General features: G+C 44.0%; 1 protein-coding gene across 3 annotated transcripts in view; it reads right to left on the reverse strand.

Annotated features, from left to right (window-relative positions):
- MAMDC2 (MAM domain containing 2) overlaps positions 1–20670 on the reverse strand; it is a 156115-nt gene that overhangs the window by 65599 nt on the left and 69846 nt on the right. For all 3 annotated transcript variants that reach the window (XM_046665078.1, XM_046665080.1, XM_046665081.1), the window contains 3 exons: positions 20221–20358; positions 8692–8948; positions 4821–4914 (listed from right to left, as the gene is read on the reverse strand). In XM_046665078.1, coding sequence (XP_046521034.1) covers positions 4821–4914; positions 8692–8948; positions 20221–20358 — 489 coding nt within the window. The remainder of the gene's footprint in view (positions 1–4820; positions 4915–8691; positions 8949–20220; positions 20359–20670) is intronic.

Consider the following 20670-nt stretch of genomic DNA (forward strand, 5'->3'; position numbering starts at 1 on the left):
TAGTTGATAACCTTGTATCAGTGTCAAAATCTCCTCAACTTTATAATTATCCCATAGTGTGTTGGAGAATGTGTTTGGTTTTAGAAAATACATACTGAAGTACTTAGGAGTAAAGGGACACAATGTCTGCAACCTACTCTTAAATGGTTGATAAAGCAAATGTGGCAAAACGTTAACAATTTGTAGATCTGGGTGAAGAGTACAGAGGAGTTCTTTATAGTATTCTTGCAAATTTTGTCTGAGTTTAAAATGACACAAAAATGAGTTTTAAAAACATTAAATTAAAAAAAGTAAGTGACTAACACACATTACAAAAAAGAATAGAAAGAAAATGTTCCTACATAACTGGAAACTGCTTGTATCTCAGATGATATGCCCTAGCGAGTGTACAAGGAGAGTACCCTGATGGACCAGAGAGGAGAAAAGGAAATGAAGAGAATTCTCAATGCTCTAAGATCGGTGGATTAGCCCACCCACTGCTCGGCCTGACTCTGTCAACATCAGGGAGTATCTTTAAGCCATGAAGATAAAGTCTTTGAAAAATTAATATGTCATACAAACAACAATCCTTTGACAGCCTCCCATGCAGATTTGAGACCATGGGAAACCCCATGAGGGTCTCCAGTCTTAGACATCCCTCTGCCACCTGGTAATGAAAAAGCAGATGAAAATTCAAAATCTATAGATGGCAATCTAGCTCAGAAAATGGCATGGCACTCCCAAAAGCCATGCACAAAGAGAAGGGCAGGTCAGTGAAATTACTCATCAGGAATATACCCCAAGGACTATCCCCCTGGGCAGCCACAGGAGAACCATAACCCATTTATTAGGTGTGTAGGAGGGGTGGGAGGTGGCATTAAAACTTGAAAGTCAGCAAGGATCAGTTGTCTCCATGGTGACAAACTGTGTCACACAGAAAAGATTTTTCTGAGGACGTGATTATATTCTTTTGCTAAATACCTAGTCCTAGAAATGGATTTGTCTAGGGTCCTGAGAAGGTCTGATAAAAAGAAAATCTCAAAAGCATAATTCAAAGCCTGGATCTTTTTCACCCAGAACGCTTCCTCTACTGCAAGACAGTATCTGATTCCTGAAGATGGGGCCAGAAGGCCTGTTTGTGGCCCAAAGTGAGCTCCCAGAGACCTGGGGTGGATGGAAAGCCTTTGCTTCGGGCTTGTTTCAGAAGCATGGGTCAAGTGACAATCACAACTGAGTGTTAACAACATATTTGAAGCATAGGGAGGCATCAGAGGCTGTTGGAAGCCCCTAAGCCTCAGTTGATCTGGAAAAAAAAAAAAGGAAATAAAATCCCTTTGAGGCAGGTATCAAAAAGCATCATAATGTAAGATTTAGTTAATTACTTACTTTCAGACATTTGAACTTTTTGGAAATGAGAGGCTTTGAAAATAATCTAATCAGGTGGAGAGTGTTACAGTTTGAGAAGAATCGTTGGGAGCATTTCTCATCTTTTCCTCTGCTCCATGGAGTTCGTGGAGATGAACCCACTCTCAGCTCTCAAAACCTAAAAGGCTCACCAGCCCCTGTAGTGCTAGAGCGATCTGGGGTGCAGTGTGCTCTTGAGATTGTTAAATGTGCACAGTAGCTTTATTTTAGCATGAGCCGGCCTGAAAGCAGGCTGAGACAGCTCAAAGCTGCCTTGGGGAAGAGAGTGAGTGGGACCTGGCACCAGATTGAGGAATTGTGATGGAGCAGGGGCTGGGCCACTGACCAGGCTGTGGAGACCCTTGAGGGCATCTGAGCTAAGGCAGGCTGTGGCAACTTCAGCTGTATCCTAGGCAACAACTGGAGCCAGGCCTCCAATTAGACAAGAGCTCTGGGCAGTGTGCTGTTGGTGAATGGTCAGTATTGGGAATTAGGCCCAGTAGACGTCCTTTGAGAGGTATGTCCATGAGTGTCAGGATCCTCCTAGTCCTTGGCCTGGGTGTGAGGCGGACCCAAGCCCACAGAAGAGGCTGGGTGCCAAGAGCAGAGCAGTGGGGCTGTCAGTTTGGGTTGGGCATGAAGGCAGGATTCCTAGAAGAGGATGGAATCACCTCTTAGGCATTCAAGAACTTGTAGACCAAAAGAGGAGCTTATTCCAATGATCTAGACCCTAGGCCAAATGTGGTGGTGAAGGGGGGGTCTTTGGGTAGGAAAGGCAAGTGCTACAACTCCAGGGGGAGGAGGTTTGAGGGAGTCTCACTGTCCTCTGGAAGCATCCTAGGGGAACATTTGGGAAGCAACATGACACTGGTGTTTAACACCTGTGACTACGCGATGGGTCTCAGGTCTGGGAGACTGGATTAACTCTAAGCCCAACCAGATGGTGGGAACGAGACGCTTCATGTGTTGAAAGAATTCCCGTCTCAGCCTACTAGAAAGACGAGGGGAGAAAATGCTAGATCCAGCTGGGAAAAGCAGAGACAATGAGTCTGGAGCTAACCAAGATAAAGAAAAAATTCTTGGCACCTGTTACGAACCAGAAGGGTATAAACTATTTGTGAAATGTAAGACGAAGTACCAGGGCTCAGCCTCTAAGACTCAGAATCTGGTCCACAGCTGCTCAATGAAAGGCACAAAGCAGGCTCTAGCTTACACATCCACAGAGGCAGTGCTGGTTCTCCTTAATTTCAATCTGACTCCCTGTTCTCCAGGAAATGGATGGGAGTCTTCCAAAAATTAAGTAAATAATATTAAGTCTCATAACTGAGCATTTTGTGCGTGCCATACTCTGCTAAGGCCTTCACAGATATTAACTCATCAATCTTCCTGACAACTCTACGGAACAGATTCTTCCATCCTTGTCCTATAAATGTGGAAACAGAGTCTCAGAAAAATTAATTAACATGTCCAAGGTCACATAGCTTGTAAGTGGCAGAGTAGGGATGTGAATCCAAAGTGCCGGGTCTCGAGCATAACACTATGGAGCATGCAACTAAACCATTTGAAAGCAAAGCTGGTACGTTGGGAAGTTCTCAAGACCCATAGGGAGGCTTGGCTAACCTCACTATATAAAAACGTGAATCTCTGGCGGCCCCTGAGGAGGAAGGGTCTTTATGAGGGCTGAATTTTACAGATTGAGAGGCCACCAGCCCTTTCAATAAATGGTCCCTATTTTGCTAGAATCCTTCTTTTTCTTTCACCACTCAGTAGGAAAGAGCTCATGTATATCCTGTATCTTTTAAAAGGGAGAGTGTTTCCAAACGTTACTTCCAAGGTGGTCCAGTAGATTCTATTACCTCCCACCCACCCTCCACCCAGTGCAGATACTGAATAAACACCTCTTCACCCATATGTATAACTTGGAAATATCAAGTTCAATGTAAATGCCTGGTGTCCGAAAGAAGGAACTTTCTAAAACTAATGATAAAGAGGTTGTGAAACTACTATTTAACATCATTGAAATATCAACTGATGGGATTAGGGAGCAATCAGATTTAAAGAAGTAAAACAATTTTGGTTTCTGTGTTCTGTCAAATTTAGAGACTCATGTAATCTTTGATTACGGTTTGGATTAAATCATTTCAATGAAAACATGTAAATATGTAAATCCAGTCAGTTTCTGTTTCACTAGTTTTTTTTTTAAATTAGAATTAGTAAAAAATAATATTTGGTTTCAGCAAATTGCAGTGTTTCTAATTTGGGGGTAACAGTTTAGCTCAAGTAGAAAATAGTATCTTTTTCAGTCCCCTTGCTTATAGAATATATCTGAAACCGCATTACATTGGAGACCAACTCTATCTTAATTAAAAATCAGACTACAAAGGCCAAGTTCAAAAGTTTACTTCCCAGGCTTCAAAACCCAGAAGGAGGGCTCATTAATAAGATGGGATGACCACAGAGTCTCCCCAGGGCCTCTCAAGGAAACAAACTCACTAAAAGGAAGGTTAATTACATTCATCTGAGTTATTATTAATATAGTGCCATCCTTCTTATTCCAAAACATTTTTTTTCTAATTCGCTTTGAATCGATTTGCTTACTTATTTTCCCAGAAAGTAAAAATTTCCTATTTTCTAAACATCAAGTTAATGGAAATTGCAAAGTTGGCCATGATAAAATATTTGAGGGTTCACTTAGACATTAAATCGAAGATAATATATTTAGCCAAAAACCATCATAGAAATGAATACCAAATACTAACATCTTTAAACATGAGGACATTTATAGGTTTGGATATATAAAACTGGGAAGAGATTTTATAATTCTTCTCAGTAGATTTTTTTTTTTTAAGATTTTATTTTTTTTCCTTTTTTTCCCCAAAGCCCCCCGGTGCATAGTTGTGTATTCTTTGTTGTGGGTTCTTCTAGTTGTGGCATGCGGGACGCTGCCTCAGCGTAGTCTGATGAGCAGCGCCATGTCCGCACCCAGGATTCGAACCAACGAAACACTGGGCCGCCTGCAGCAGAGCGCGCGAACTTAACCACTCGGCCACGGAGCCAGCCCCTCTACTCAGTAGATTTTGAGAGTTTTCTTCACCTATCCATTCACCTGTCTATGAACCTAAGATATCCTTTAAAGAGAAAGATGGGGTGGGAATGAGTTAGTAGTATTTAATTTTCGTTTCCGAGAAGGTAGGGAGGATGAAAGCTCCTTAGCACATGACCACTGGCCGGTGGTGTCAGAAAAATTAGATTCAGTCTGTGAGGGGAAAAAAAGAGTAATATACCAGAAAAATGACTATTCGGTTAAGTAATCTTTTAAGGATGAGATAACAGGAAAGGTGAGGAAATTAGAAGGAATTAAAGCAAGTCCTGCCCACAGGCATCTACTGAGAAAGGAAAATTCCAAATGTGAGGAAGAAGAAAGAAGGAAAGCTTACCTGTCTGATTTTGGCAGGGAACAGGAGAGAAAGAAATATCATCCAGGGCCACATATCCTCCTTTGGGACCATTGAAAGCAACTTCAAAAATAACCTGCAGAGGAAAATGACATATTGCTACAGGTTCACGTATTTCCCCTGAGGCTTACATGCTCTTAAGCATGATTTAAAATGATGTGTCAGTCAAGACAGCTGAGGCCAAGTTAAAAGTACTTAAGGAAACGTGTTCCTAAATATAGGAGTTTGGGCAGCTCGCTCCTCAACCCACAGTCTCTTAGGGAGAGTGGATACTGAGCATTCAGTTATATTTTACTGGTGAATGTTTTCCCCTCCCTTGAGCGTCAGCTGAAGTACCTATGTCACTTTCAGACAAACTACAGAAGTGACAGTTTGCATGATGAACCTCAATGAAAGAAACCACAGGCTACTTGCAGAAAGCAGGCTAGCTTCTCCCCTGCCCTTCACAGAGAACTAAGCCCCTCCGAGGCCCTTTCTCTTCTTCATATGTGGAATTCTATGTGAGGGTCCTGGACAAAGATGTAGCAATCAGAGATGATTACCCTGATGGCCAAGGCAAAATCAGACCCAGGAATCTGTGCACAGATGTCAGGATGTCAGCAAGTCCAGGCATGTGCAAATGGTTAGAAAGAACATGGGGTTTATGAGTTCAGCTGTTGTCTCTGTCATCAACTTTAATTCTGACTTCAATCAACAGCTTCTGCCTGTGACCATGGGGATCAGGTGTGCTGAGAACAGCACTCACCCGTGTTGGGGAACCACCCAGGTGTGCAGTCCACACTTGTGAATTGATAACATGAGAAGATACAGTGTTGAGCAGGGGTTAAAACTCAAAAGCCTACAATGGTCAGCAGGCAATGCAAATACATGACGTGGGCTCGGTATGACACAGCAGGACAGGGCACAGATGGTGAAATGGAGAAGGCAAACCTTGTCTAAAGGGGGCTGCTGCTCAGCTTTGTCAATTGCTGATGAGTGGGAAATCCGGCCCAATATGTCTGGATCTACCACATTGTCAAGAGGACCTCGATCGCTAGATTTTGACTTGAAATCTTCAGATTTTTTATGTCAGCAATTAATTTAAAAATTAAAACAAAGAACCAAACAAACAAACAAACAATGAAACACAACCACAGCAGCCAGGCAAGTCATTGTGGGCCAGCTTTGGCCCACAGGCTTCTGGTTTTCAACCTCTTCTGAAGAGAATGGTGTCTTGCAGGCAGACTGACCAGAGTTCAAATCCCATTTGCGTCACTTAGAAGCTAGGTGACCTTGGGTATGTTGCTTAACCTCTCAAGGCCTCACTTTTCTCATAAAATAGGCATAATAACACCTACTTTGTAGGACTGATGAAGAAATTAAATAAGATAACGTATATAAAAATCCTAGCACGGAGTCAGGTGCATAATGAGCTCTGAACTAAATTCATGCCTTTTTCTCCAGGTTGACTCCCTCTTGAACTCATATTCAGATTTAAGCCCCGTTAGCCACTAATTAGCTCTAGCAAGTTCCTTTTCTCCTCCAGGTCTCAGCTTCTCCATTTTTGAAAAAAAAGAGTTTGGTTCCTAAGGTGCCTTTCAGCTTAACAATGATGGTCTTACAGAGACCCGGTGCCTGGACTCTGCAAAATCCAAGGGGGACCCTCGAAGTTTGTCTCTGGTGAACTAGGAAGGGCTGAGAACAAAGGGAACAGATGTGGACAAATGAGAAGGAGCAAATTAAGTTTACAAACAACACAGATTCATGACATTTCGTTCTCAAGGTGCCAGCTGATAAAGAAAGTGAATGACAGCACTTAATCTTACTGAGTAGGCTGAATGAGAATGATATTTCGATCAGAATATGCTAATCTGCCAGTATGCTAATCACAGCCCATGTGCTGCTCTCTTTTTCAGAAAGAGGGTCTCGAATGCTTGTTTTCCTTTTTAAAATTCATTTGAGAATATGGTGACACTAAATTTGCTGATTTCTGCAGGATACGTTTCTTTTCCTGGCAATTACCAGGAGAAAATATAGCATAATGAGTTCAGACTGAGCAAAATCGCACACATGTGAATCAAGAGGATAGATATTGAAGTTTAGTAGTGACCAGAATTTTTCAAGCATTGGTTTAAAAAAAAAATCAGCGAAGTCTCACGCATCCCAATGTCGCCCCAGGAGTTTATTGTAGGATGGAAGGAGTGTGCAAAGAAAACGCCGTCAGTGTGTGTGTGACTCATGGGCCTTCAACAGGAGGAAACATGTCTGAAGCAGCATGTGCATTTCTTTTCCTCCTTGTAACCCAAACTCACAGGAAATTTTCCACTGAGCTGCAAGAGCACGTCGAGGCTCGGTCAGACTTTGGGAGAGGAAATAGCACACATCCTGCAAAAAGCATTGTCCTCTCTCCGGGGCTGAAGGGGGGCGGCGGAGGGGGATGAGAAGCAGGTGAGGGGAGTGGCAGGCACGCCATCAGCAGGCAGAACACGGCAAAAAACCAAGAGGCGACCCCAAGGTTCTCCGGAGCTCCACATCAGGCGAGCAGATGGCCCCACCGAACAGCATCCAGAGGATAATCTGCTCCTTCTGTACTTTAAAGGCAGCTAGGGAAAATATTGCAAAAAAGTGCAGAGTGAAAAGTAGGGGCTATCAACAACTTGTGGTAACTAAGACTCTACTTAAAGCTCCAAATCTGCCACCACCATGATGTGCTCCCTGATTCCAGAGGTCCTCCGGGGTACCCAGACAGAGCTGGGCCTCCTCCTCCAGCCTTAGGGCAGCTTTTAGTCCAGGAACGTCGCTAAGGGCCCTGGCACTCACCAGCCGTGTGACCTAGAAAACAATGTCAAACTTCTTGGACTCTCCCCTTTCCCCTTTCTCATCTGGAATACGGGGATAGTTGAATCTACTTTGTTGGATTTTTGTTTGTTGTGGATTACATACCTAGATACAGGTATGTGTTAATATACGTGCTTAGAAAAACGGTCTGCAACATAAACACCCAAGTGTTAGCAGTTCTCATCTTGCAGGGTTGGCCCAGGGCGTTTTAGTTTGTTTTGCTTCTCTGAACTTTCTAATCCTTCTGCAAAGGACGTTTCTCACTCACGTAACTATAAAAAGTCCTAAGACGAAGGCACCAAGGCTTGTTTCAAATTAGGGCCACAATCGTTAAGTTTATTTCTGATTTTATGACATTATTTATACTGTAAAGGAGAAAAGAAGAAAATAAGCTGTGTTTTTTTAATCTCTTAAGACTATTCCTTCAAGTAAGGGAAACCTTCGTAACCGTGCTCAGGAATGGAAGTTCAAGAGAGAGTCTCTCTTTACCCCTTAAAAGGGCACACATGTATGGTGACGGATGGAAACTAGTTTTGGTGAACACGATGCAGTCTATACAGAAGTTGAAATATAATGAAGTACACCTGAAATTTATATACTGTTATGAACCAATGTGACTTCAATAAAATAAATACAATTAAAAATAAGAAATTTTTTTTTTTTAAAAAAAGAGGGAGTTTCACTTAGAAGGCACTGATCTCCTCTTTTGAACTCATCACGACCACAGTGCAAGGTTCAAGGGGACGGTGTGTCCAAGAAATCTAGCTGGTGGACTGGCTTTTCCATATGTGTCCTTAGAAAAAATATTCTTTTTAGAAAATGAAGGTGACAAAGGAGGAAGGCAGAAAGAAATACAGAGGAAGGGAGAGAAGTGGAGGGGGCCAAGGAAGGGAGAGGAAAGAGAAGGATCGAGACACAGCAGAAAAGAAAGAACGACTGTGAGACTGTCGAGTCTCCTGACCTCCAGGCCTGTGTGTGGCTGGCAGCCCTGCAGAGCAGCCAGGTGGGGCACACCTGGCACACCTGGCACACCTACCTCCATGGGGTACGGAGCACTGAACTCCACCTCGGCGAGGTTCCAGACAGCATTCCCTGGGCTGCCTGTTTTCCAGATCTCCTCATAAAGGCCGGCCCCGTCCCGAGTATACACGGAGAAGATATTGTCATTCCCCTGCTGGAGCTGGTAATAAAACGCCAGGCAGCCGGACATGGGGGCCGTGGTCATCGGGGAGATGAGCTGGGCCACCTCCTGGAAGTGCTTGACGTAAACTGAGTCCACATACATGTAGTGTCCTGAAGATTACACAGAGAAAACACAGCATAAGACAGACTAGGGGGCTTTCAGATGAAATGGTACGATTCTGGGATTTACTTCAAAATAATCCAGTGGGAGTGGTGGGGAGGAAACGAATGAGTTACGGAGGAAGAAGCATGGCCATGGCTTGTCGCAGCTGGGAGGTAAATACATGGAGTTCATTGTACTCTGCTAAATACAAGAGTAGAACCATTCTTTTTCTTTTCCTTAGTTGTTTTTATTAAAGGCATGCTTTCCTTTTCTTTTTTCTTTCTTTTTTTTTTTTTTGGTGAGGAAGATTGGCCCTGAGCTACCATCTGTTGCCAATCTTCCTCTATTTCTATTTTTTTTCTTTCCCCAAAGCCCCAGTACATAGTGGTATATCCTAGTTGTACGTCCTTCTAGTTCTTCTATGTGGGATGCCACCTCAGCATGGCTTGATGAGCAGTGCTAGGTCCACGCCCAGGATCTGAACCAGTGAACCCTGGGCCGCCGAAGCAGAACATGCAAACTTAACCACTGTGTCACTGGCCGGCCCCTTTTCCTTACTTTTGAGTAAAGTAAAACATACTTCATATAGTTAAAGAGGTGTATCTATCATCTGTGAGGTGCTTGAATTTTCCCAAGCTGAACACATCTGTGGAAAGAAACAGACCATTACCCCGAAGCCCTCCTCCCCCGAGCCCTCTTAGGGCTATATGGCTTCTAAGAGCATACCAAGCATACCGTCTATTCTTAAGAGAGCAGGGAGACCCTCCTGTACATCTTTACAATATCCACAAAGTGTCACTACGTATGCTTTGAGTGAAATGAAGATTTTGAATTCAAACTAGATGACCAGTTGTAGCTCTTTAATAGAACATGTCAGTCAACCAACACTGAGACAAGGTTAGGATTTAGAAGGTAAAACTTGTGACGTCACCCTTGGCAAGGCCTTGGTGGGCTCTGGACCCAGAGGCCGACCTCCGTTGAGGCATTTTGCTGAAACAGAGAAACTGTGAGGCAGAATGGGGAGAGCTTGGACTTGGCAGTGAAAGAACTGAGTTTGAATCCTGCCCAACCTCTTACTAGCCCTGTGACCTTGAGCAAGTTACTAAATATCTCTGGGCTTCAATTTTCTGATCTCTAGAATGAGCATCAAATGCTTCTCTCATAGGTTGATATAAGTAGTAAATGAGAAGATGTGTGTGAAGTGTTCGGCATGTGCCCAGCACACTGCAATCGCCTAACATAATTATAATGAAATAAAGTAATGCCATTACTGATTCTAGTACATGCTTTCCCCATTGTCTGTTTTGTATAAAGGATAGCTATTATTATTAGCATTTTGGTCTGAATTTATTTAAGCTGCAATGACAGAGGAGTTATGCAATGTAGCTTTGATAGAACAGCCTTTCTATTTACAAGCTCAGAACAATTACAACTTAATATCTTTGTTTTTGCTACATGGTGCCTGGTTAGTAATAAATCTTATTATCCTTGGCAAAATAGCAGGAAGGATATTAGGAAGAATATATGCACTCACATACCCGATGCTTACTTTCATCTAGCACACCACCCAGGATGTGTTGGGCCCTCAACAAATGGTTATTCAAAGCACAAATATAGTCTCAGAAAGGTCCTCACCTCAGCAGGGCAGAGGGGAAAGATGGAAAAATCAAAGCTTACTTTCTCCTGGCAGCAAATTGTTCAACCCCCTGAATAATCTCCCTTGCTTAAATATAATTTCTCTGGTCATCTCGCCAAGTCATGCAACTGTGAATAAATAGAGATCACAAGCTCAGACGATCAGAGGAGCCAGGCAGATCAAGTATACGATTGAAGTGGAGTGGGTCAGGGAGAAAATAGAGTGATGAATTAGTTGCCTGTATTTGAAACCATATTTCACTGGCAACAAGAAAGAGAAATCAAGCTTCTCTGGAAAAGTCAGAAAATCTGATAGCGCTAGACCCATATTCTCGTGTTGTAACAACCAGCTGGTGGTAAGGAGTGGCGGTCCCTTGCGTAGGCCTGTGTTCTCCATTCCATCCCTGAGAACCCAGCCCTCTCCTCCAAGCTGATGTCCTGACTAAAATTTTCCCACTGAAGCTCAAAATCCAGATTTTTATAGCACATCTATCCATTTTAAATAATACCCCCTGAATTAATTTGTTAGGGTTTCTGTGACAAAGTACCACAAACTGGGGTAGCTTCAACAACAGAAATTTATTGTTTCACAGTTCCGGAGGCCAGAAGTCCAAGATCAAGGTATGGAAGGACTGGCTCCTTGTCAGGGCTGTGAGGGAGAGTATGTTCTATGCCACTGTCCTAGCTTCTGGTGGTTTGCTGGCACTCTGCTTTCCTTGGCTAGCAGATGTCTGTCTTCATGTTCACGCGGCATTCTCCCTGTGTGCACGTCTCTCTGTGTCCAAATTTCCCCTTTTTTATAAAGACACCAGTCACGCTGGATTAGAGGTCCACCCTACTTCAGTGTGACCTCATCTTAACTAATTACATCGGCAACAACCCTATTTCCAAATAAGCTCACATTCTGAGGTTCTGAGGGTTAGGACTTCAACATATGAATTTTGAGGAAACACAATTCAACCCATTACATCACCCACCACAATCTTCTAAACTTTGCCTGTGCCAAATAAACACATCTGCAGGCTGGAAGTGGCTAATGGGCCCCCAGTTTGCTGCCTCTGGGGACGGATTTTAAAGGAAGAATCAGAATGTCAGACTTAACAGAATCAGAGAACCTCTGACATGCAGGTAAGGCCACAACTCCCCATCCTAAGCTCCAATGCCTTCTACAGCACTGCTGGTGGCCAGCCAGCCTCTACTAGGACACTTCACTTATGGAGAACACATGTGGCCAGGTAGCCCCTGGAACATGCCTTCGCTCACTCGGAACTTGTCTGAGTGTCAAAAGAGGATGTTAATGCCCTTTGTAATATGTCTTACCAATGGAACAGAACCCCTTTCCAAGATATGCCGTTGGGAATGTGGGTGGAGAAGAGCTATAGTACTTTGTTTCCTTATCTCTCATTGTGGGGGCCATGGAGGTGGGCTGCTGACATCTCCTTCAAGTGAACTTGCTGCAGGGACCATAGCTGACTGACAGCCTCCAGCTGCCTCATCTTGGGATCCGCAACAGCAGGTGTGCCAAGGCCACATCACACTGAGCTGTTCTCAGCCTGCGACCAAGCACAGCAGGGGTACCAGAGCAGGACCATCCCGCCTGATCTGGGTTCTTCGGCAAGTCCCCCACAGCCTGGCCTCTCTCCTTCTCAAGTTTCAGCCTTCCACCCTGTGCTGAAGGCTCTCCCCACACAGGGCCACGTTAAGACTTTCGTTGGCCCTAGGCACTTTGGCTGCTGTGGGCCCCTTACTCCATAAAAAATATTAAAAATGATATTGTATGACTGCATTGGTATAAAGATGACTATAACCTAAGGTGGATGTATTATATTTCTTATTATTATATCCATTTTTCCCTGATTAAATTTCCTGGTTAAAATAAATAAAATTAAAACATCCTTGTGGATCCCTAAGAACGCTGAGGCTCCTAGGCACTGGGACTACCACACCTAGTGGAGACCTTGAGCCCGGCCCCAGCTACTCCAGCTAACTTGCCCTTTATCCTTCACAGCCATTTCCCCTAGCAAATCTCCTTCCCTCCTAATCCTGCCTTAGTGTCTGCTTCCTGGAAGCCCCAACCTGACACAGCCATAAAGAGAGAGATCATTCTATCCAGGGTGAGAAGCACCTCCAAAGGTTCTAGGAGATTCTCAGTGAATCTGGGGGAGACCACACAAATGCAGTTGAAACTATTCATTGTACTTCCAGAGCGCACAACAACTGTGCTTAGAGTGTGTCTCACCCCCCCCCCCCACACGTTCATCTTCCTCACAGTTGACAGATATCTGATAGTCCGCTTCAAAGGCTAGTTACTCACCTGCTGTGTAGACAATATTCTAATCCCTGAATTTGCAGTTAAAGTGCCTCATTAACAACTCATGTACAAGATAATATGCCAAGAGAGCCACAATCACATTTCTGATCCAAAAAAACCTCCAGCAAACAGAATGTGACCTGCTCAAAGTGAGTCAGACAGGCTGCTGGGAACAAGACCAGGACTGCTGACACCAAGTCTCATGTGGAACCACCAGACAAGACCACATTCTGTCGCCTCCTCTTTTCCTCTCCATCACTCTTTCGTTGCTGAGGTTGCGCACTATTTACTGACAATCTGAGTAAGGCTGTTTCTCACTGGGAAACAAAATGTGGCTCATCATAGTTCCTCATCTCTGCTGAAGGGGTTGGGATGAATCAGAAATCACCAGGTGTCTGCTTCAGGACGCCAGGCTGGAGCAATGACAACAAGCCCAGGCTGAGTATGTGTCATCGGGTATAATCTGCTCTGGAGAAGAGAAGCAAATGGTTGGGTGGGTGCAGCACCGTTCTGTGTACCTTTCCAAGGAGAATGAAAAAAGTAGCCTGGAGCTCTTGGCAAACTTTGCCTAGTGCCTGGCATTATGAGAATTTTCCTGCCGAGTTCAGTGAGGCCAACCCTCTTATCTGGTCCAGAGTTCTAGAGCCTCTGGGAGAGGATATTTTTATCAGATCCTTTAAGTCTGAGTAGGATCAAACTAGGTATAGATGGACCCTAGGTGGCTAGGATCATATAATCAACCAAATCACTGGGGATCTTGCAGGCCACCAAGATTTTTAAGTATTAAAACTTCAATGAGAAATGAAAGAGTCTATGAAGGGGGCAATGGGTTCCCCATAAGACGAAAAATTGAGCAGTTTATTGTCACTCCTCTGAAGTCTGTGCTACTTTGCCATACTCAGACTGGGAGCCAGTCTATTTTTCTCTGATACACTAAAAACCTGCAGTTTCTAGAGAAAACACCGATTTCCAATTCTGTTGAACGATCAAGACTCTCAGTGATGCCAGCCCAGCTCAGGCCCTTCTGGGGTGAAGGCTGCAGTGATGGCACATGGACACTTGCTTCTGAAGAGGACTCTCCCGTCCTTGCAGCAGCCCTCTGGATGAGCTCAACTTTTCATGTGGAACCAGTGGCCCCTGGTAGTTAGTCATTTTCCCTTGGATTAGGAAAAGAACTCTGAGGGTAGTTCCCGAGTTTTTATTTTCAAACAGTCTGGTTAACCAGCATTCCACAAAGATTGCCCTTGGCTTGGCCGTGATGCCAAAGGCGTCCTCTGACTCAGCTGTGATTCGGCCCCATTGGCCACATTTGTGCTCCGGTTGCAACGTCTGCATCTGTGTCATGGTTGTCTGGACAAGCTGTCTCCTGGGTAAGGGGGGAAACTTGGTCTGAAGAAACGTATGCCAGCTGGAAACACCCACTGGTCTGCTGCCATTGTGAGGAGACAGCACCCAAAGACAAAAAGCTATTGTGCTTGCTCTCCCAGTCTATAAATCCAACAGTTATCTTCATGAACTTTTAGTTCTATGGGTTTGGGTGAATTTTACTGTAAAAGAGTCAGACTATAGTCTTTTGTATAAAAAGCTTTCAGAAATGACATAAAGGTACATGAACATGAAGAGGGGCTTCTCCTAGTCTCTGCTAAGACCTCAGTGCCAATAACGATGGGTGACAAGTATCTCTGTTTTCTAGAGTAGTGCTAAACCATTAATGCAGAATATGCTACATTGTGGCCGACCTGGCACTAAGCCAGCTCCACCAGATTCGGTCCATCTCTCCCCTCTAGCCTGTATCTATGACAAGGCCAGAGAGGGACCAGAGATATTGGAGACAGTTTCTTTGAGGAGAGTTGTTACGGAGCTGACCTACCACATGTTTCCTTTTAACAACCCAAGAGAAGGGGAGGGGATGCTTCCCCTTTCTTACCTTCATCCGAGGGAGGGGGCTTAAGGCAACCACTGCAGAGAGGTGGAGGAGGGAAACTGCCATCTAACCTCACCCCCAGCCATGCTTACAGAAATTCCTGGGTTCTACGACGGCCCTGGACCTCAAGAGGAGGGTGGTCACAGTTCCTGGGAGAACTTGGTCAGTGATAACTGGATTTTGTTGGGTACAGAGGCTGGTGCCTGACTCTTGAATGCATACATCTAAAGGCAAGATGGCTGTAGGGACCTGTGGGGGCAGAGTGCAGAGAAAGGATTTTGTTGCCAGCAAGCTGTACTTGCAGAGTTTGGTGGAGTAAAAATTTGAGTTCTCCCTGAGTCTACGTGGACAACTCGGAAGGTAGCTGGGCTGCAGCCTTGAAGACCCTTCTCAAGAGGACTGCATGCAGGGTGCTAGCTCCAACGGAAAGGAGATGGCGGGGTGTCCCATTACTTACAGGTGCTAAAGGGGGTTCACAGACGGCCGCCCAGAGAGTGCTTCATCCCTGGCTGGGGATAGTGAGGTGGGTTTCCCCTTGGCTGTGTGAGAAATGGCCAGCAGCTGGCCACCTGCAGTATGAAGGGCATCAACTCCAGCACTGTTCACATGAAACCCTTTGTCCCCTTCCCCTCCCTTTCTGTTCCCATCATGCCTCCCCCAACCCTGGAGGAGCAGAAGCAGCAAAGTGAGCAAAGGAAGAGGAAGGGAAGAGCCAGGGAAAGAAGGATAGAGAACAAAGCACAAACCCTTCTCTTTACTACCACTCTGTGCTCCGGGCTAGGGGAAGATTTGAATGGGATGAGATGTGGAGGTTTTGAGTTGACTGAACTCAATCCTTGAAAAGGAGGCTGTTAGTTAATACCTGAAAGTGACTGGAAAGGGCAGAGAAAGCAGATTCAGCAGAGTTTGCACAAAGGCAACGGTGAGAGAAAAAAGCTGCTTCCCTGCTGAGGGCTCTGCAATGAGCCAAATGGATCAATGCAGAGAGCGAATGAACAGGTGCCATTAAGATGACGCTTGAGCCCAATCTGAGCCGAAATGAGAAGAGAGTGCCATGAGTTATGGAAAGATGATCCATCCATCTCATGGTCTCTGATGGAATAAAATAATTCTGACCTTATTTGAGGCTTGAAAGCCTTGTTCAGCTCCTTCTAGAGTGGCAGCATAAGCAGATTTAATTTAAAAAAATCTCAGCAAAGAAATATATTTCCCTCATTATTTTTCTGGCAATTATCTTCTTTTTGCTAAGGCAGGTAGGAAACAGTAATGATCTGAGCTGTCAGTAGGTTACCTCCTGAAAGATTTTATTTCACTTTGTAAAATATGAACAAAGAAAAAAAATCCATATGTGATGAATCAGAATAGAACATGAAAAAGCAAGATAACACCCCATCCCCGCCAGGATTCCAAAGATGTCCCACCACAATTCACACTGCGTTATTTTAGCCATTTGCATCATCTGACAAGAATTTGGATACAAATAAAACAAAACAGAAATGGACTCATAGATACAGAAAAGAAACTCGTGGTTGCCAGAGGGTAGGGGGTGGGCAAATTAGGTGGTGGGGATTAAGAGGTACAAACTTCCAGTTATAAAATAAATAGGTCATGGGGATGTAATGTACAGCATGGGGAATAGAGTCAATGATATTGTGATAACTGCATGGTGACGTGTAACTAGACTTATCATGGTGATCATTTCATAATGCACATAAATATCGAATCACTATGCTGTACACCTGAAACTAGTATGATATTGTATGTCACTATACTTCAATTAGAAAAATAATTTGGAGACATAGTACACATTTGAAAACTCCGACTCACTGTTTGGGCTAACTGTTAAAAACACACAAATTTGTGTGGAAGGAAAACACATACCCACATCCTACTTTTCAGATATCATTTTCACTGTTCTCTTTTCTACAACACAAGGGCCAGAGCCCTCCTGGGAAGGCTTCCCTCAGCCTCTCTGCAGCTCTGTGGTTTCTGAGCAGGCACATAGCTTCCCCCACCCCTGCTGTTCGCGTCTCCAGTTTTCACCTGAAAGTAAAGTGATGAGCTCCTTCCAGGATATGAATGAACATGAGATGAGTTTATGGGGAGCAAAATCTGCTGCTGCGGCAGACATCTGAACATTTAATCTTTACTTGCCACCCAAATTGACAGAGCTCAGGGAAAATCAATACACCGGATAGAGGTGAATGTAATAAGCAAGGCAACTTCTCCTATTTAGAAGATTGGAGGGTTTTTTTCAAGAGTGATCTCCTGGTCAAATCTTTGAATCACATGGGCAGAGAACTTCTCAAATAAAATATTTTGGAATCTTTAGAACTCATCTTTTTTTAGCCCCATCCTATATAGAAGGAAATCCTACGTGGGAGTCCAGGCGTGAGAAGTGTGAATGAGTGTGCATGTGTGTGTGCACATGTGTCTGTGCATTGGGTGGAGATGAGAGGGCTGTTTGGCTAATGACTGGGCAAACCATCAGTCCAAAAGTTGAAGAGAAGTTGGGGTGAACTAGCTGAGAAGAATTGGATGAACCGAGAGGAATGCAGGCATCCAGGCTCCCCGCCCATCATAAACAGAAACATAACCTGGGATGGAGGGGCTGCTCTGCCACCATCAGACGCACCGGCATTCTCAGATGCTCTCCACCATAGAGACAACCAACCACTCCCATGCCTACCCACCTTTGCAGATGCTGTACTTATCTTCTCCTTTCCCATCTGGCCATATTCCAGTTCTGATATTACTTCCTCTAGGAAGCCTTCCCTGCATCCCAAAACGAAGGTAGACTCTCACTGTTCAGTGGTTCTGTATAATATATTTATTTCATACCTCTATTAGCCATGCATCACTGTGCATGTTTACATAGCATTTTCATATTTGGATAATTTGAGAAATGCCATAATATACATCAACATAGAACTAGATTAAAGGCATTGAGAAGTCCTGAAATAAAGAAATCTGTTTAGCTTTCTTAACTCAGGTTTTCCCCAGTACATCTGATCACCTATAGCCCTTCTTTCTTCATATAGAGATTATTATACTCAAGAACTGGTATTCAAGGGAAGAGCATTTCTGAAAACTTGGTTCCTATGATTTTTTGAGGTCAGTGACTGCTACTGGATCACCAGGGTATGCAAGAATGCCTGACTTGGACAAAGTGGTTATTTTATGTTTGTTGAATGAATAAGTGAGTGATCAATGAAGAAGTCTCATTCTGGTGTTTGGGCTCTGCCTAGATTGACTATATAAACCTGCGACTTGCTGGAAGGGAGGTCAAAGGTCTCCTTAGATTTCTTCCCTTCAGTCCCAGTGTCAGCTGCTTCTTTAGGATTCCGTATTGACATCAGGGGACTAAGCAATGGCAGTGGGCAAAGCTATGTGCCTTTGGGAGGTGTTTTAGAATACCCAAGGAAGAAGAGAAAGGATAGGAAAATGGAGAGGGGGCGAAGGGATGGGGAGAGCGAGTGGGAGAAAAGAGAAGCAAGCGCCTGTGGCTGGGGTAACAGCACTCTACTGCCAAGTCTTAGTGCTCCTCAGAGGTGATGGCACCATCACGCCTCTCTCTTGACCCTTCTGGTGAAAAGAGGAGAAAACCCAGGTCCTCTTTTTCTCACCCCTTAGTCCTCCCTTTTTCTTTTTTTTCTAATGCCAAACGCAAGGTGCTTATAATCAGGAGGGACCCTAAACATTTTGGAAGTAGATCTCGATGGGTGGTGAATTTGGAGAATTTGATGTACAGCATTAGGTAAAGAGAGAAGAGTAAAATATTAGAACTCAAAGGCATCTTAGAGATCATGAAATTCAAATTCCTCACTTGCAAACAGGCCAATGGAGACCCTGAGAAGTTAAGGGATTGCCCAGAGTAATACAGTGCTCTGATAACTGGGTCTGGAGCACAGCATTCTGACTCCTAACCTGGTCCTCTTTCTCTATCTCTTGTTGACACAAATACGGTCAGAATGGTCTATGGTCACAAATGAGAGTGGGGGAGGACTAGCGTGATACACTCTTCAAAGGACGGAATTCACTCAGGTAACACAGTCAAATGAATGATTTCACAACAGTCCACAGATCTGTTGCCTCTTCCAAGAAATCCATGTTCTCCCCAGCCAGCTGGTCCTCACCATCACTGAGGATAAAAATGATGTACTGAACAAGCGATCATCAGATCATGACGTTGGTTACCCAGAGGATCTGACTTGGGAACTAACTTTTAAGTGATTTTGGAAAAGTTCTCTAATACTTTCCCATACTTAAGCTTATACCTCTGTGATAATGACACCAAGGATTATTACAATTTTAATGCATTCGTCTTTCAAGATTCTCTCTACTCCTTGAACTAGATTCTTAAGACATGGCAGAAAAACAATCTCAAAATTAGCCTACTTCCATAAATTAAGTCACCTTGCTTTTATTTTCTTGAAACCCCAAGAGATTGTTAGTTGCTTTATTCATTTAAACAAAGATCTCAAGAGGTGGTGACATTCTATTATTTTGCTTTAATCCAATTGTCTTTTAAAAATGCTCATGTAGATTCATGGATTAATCTGTCATGATTGGTTATCATTTACTCTATACATAACACTCATTTATAGTGTGGCCCCTACAGTGGCCACAAGTGGAGACAAGCTGTGTGTCTTTAGGGCCAAAATATGGATATACATGTGGAAACCTCAATCTTTGGCCATTTTCAAAATTGCTAAACCTTCTTTCCTTTTAAAAGAAGGAAGTGAAAATGTCTTTTTCTAATCTCAATTCCTTGTGTAGGTGATCCCAGATGTACCTAAAGAAATGGCTTCTGGGGCATTCTTTTGTTCTCTTGTTCTACTTTGTCCTTGTCTCCTTTCCATGGAAGCTTTCCCCTCAAAGCTGACTGCTCACTGATCACCTCTCTTACCCATTTTCCCTGCAGAGAACCAGCCCACATGGCCACTAGGGGGCCCTGTTGCACACCGCATTCAGGATTAATCATTGGGACTGCTCGCTCACCTCATTGCCACTTGGGAAGTTAAGGACTTGTTCCTGCCATTCTATCTATTTTAGAGAAAAGCAACCTAGGATTATTCCAGCCTTGTCTTTAGAAATAAGAAATATTGAACAACAAATAGATAAGAAAGTAAAACATGAAATGGAAACGATAAAATACCAAGACCAGGTCACAGGTAAAGAAAAGCGTTAAACTGGGTGGCCTTCTCCTTAGTTCTAGGCTCAGGTCTGTAGCCTGTCTCTATCTCATGGCTTACTCTTCCCTGCTCTTCCACCAGGCTCCCTGTCCCTACTCACCCTCCCTTCTCCTCCATCTCTGTTGACAGAGCCACAGTTAGGCCAGTGTAGGGGGCGGAAGGAGATGGCAGAAGCAGTTATCTTGGGAAAAGGACTCCATTTGTCCTCAGCTCACCCAATTCACTCTTGAAGGTGTGATCCTGTGGAAGAACGGAGTGGGAATTCCGAACACTTCCTCCTCCAACAAACCAGTTCACGTTGGGGTTCCAGCGGTTCACAAAGCCACAGAGATGATTTTCTTCAAAGTCACATTCTGGCAGAGAAGAAATAAAAACACTTCATGGAGACGTGGTTACACCTGGGTACACCCAGACTTACTGAGGGTCTGCTCTTAGATAGGTTATGTTATATGTTTCTCACTCCCTTTGACCACTGGAACCTTTGTACCAGGACCCCTAGACAATATTGGTCAGGAAGAGAGATCCAGTAATGCATAGAGATCATAAGCCCTCATTGCTTCTTTGGATTTTGGCCCTTCCACTTAACTGGCCACGTGGCTTGCTGCATAACCTCTCTTAGCCTCTATTTCTTCATATGTGAAATGGGGGGAACGCTCCCATCTCAT

This window comes from Equus quagga, chromosome 6 (assembly GCF_021613505.1).
Source record: "Equus quagga isolate Etosha38 chromosome 6, UCLA_HA_Equagga_1.0, whole genome shotgun sequence".
Lineage (NCBI taxonomy): Eukaryota > Metazoa > Chordata > Mammalia > Perissodactyla > Equidae > Equus > Equus quagga.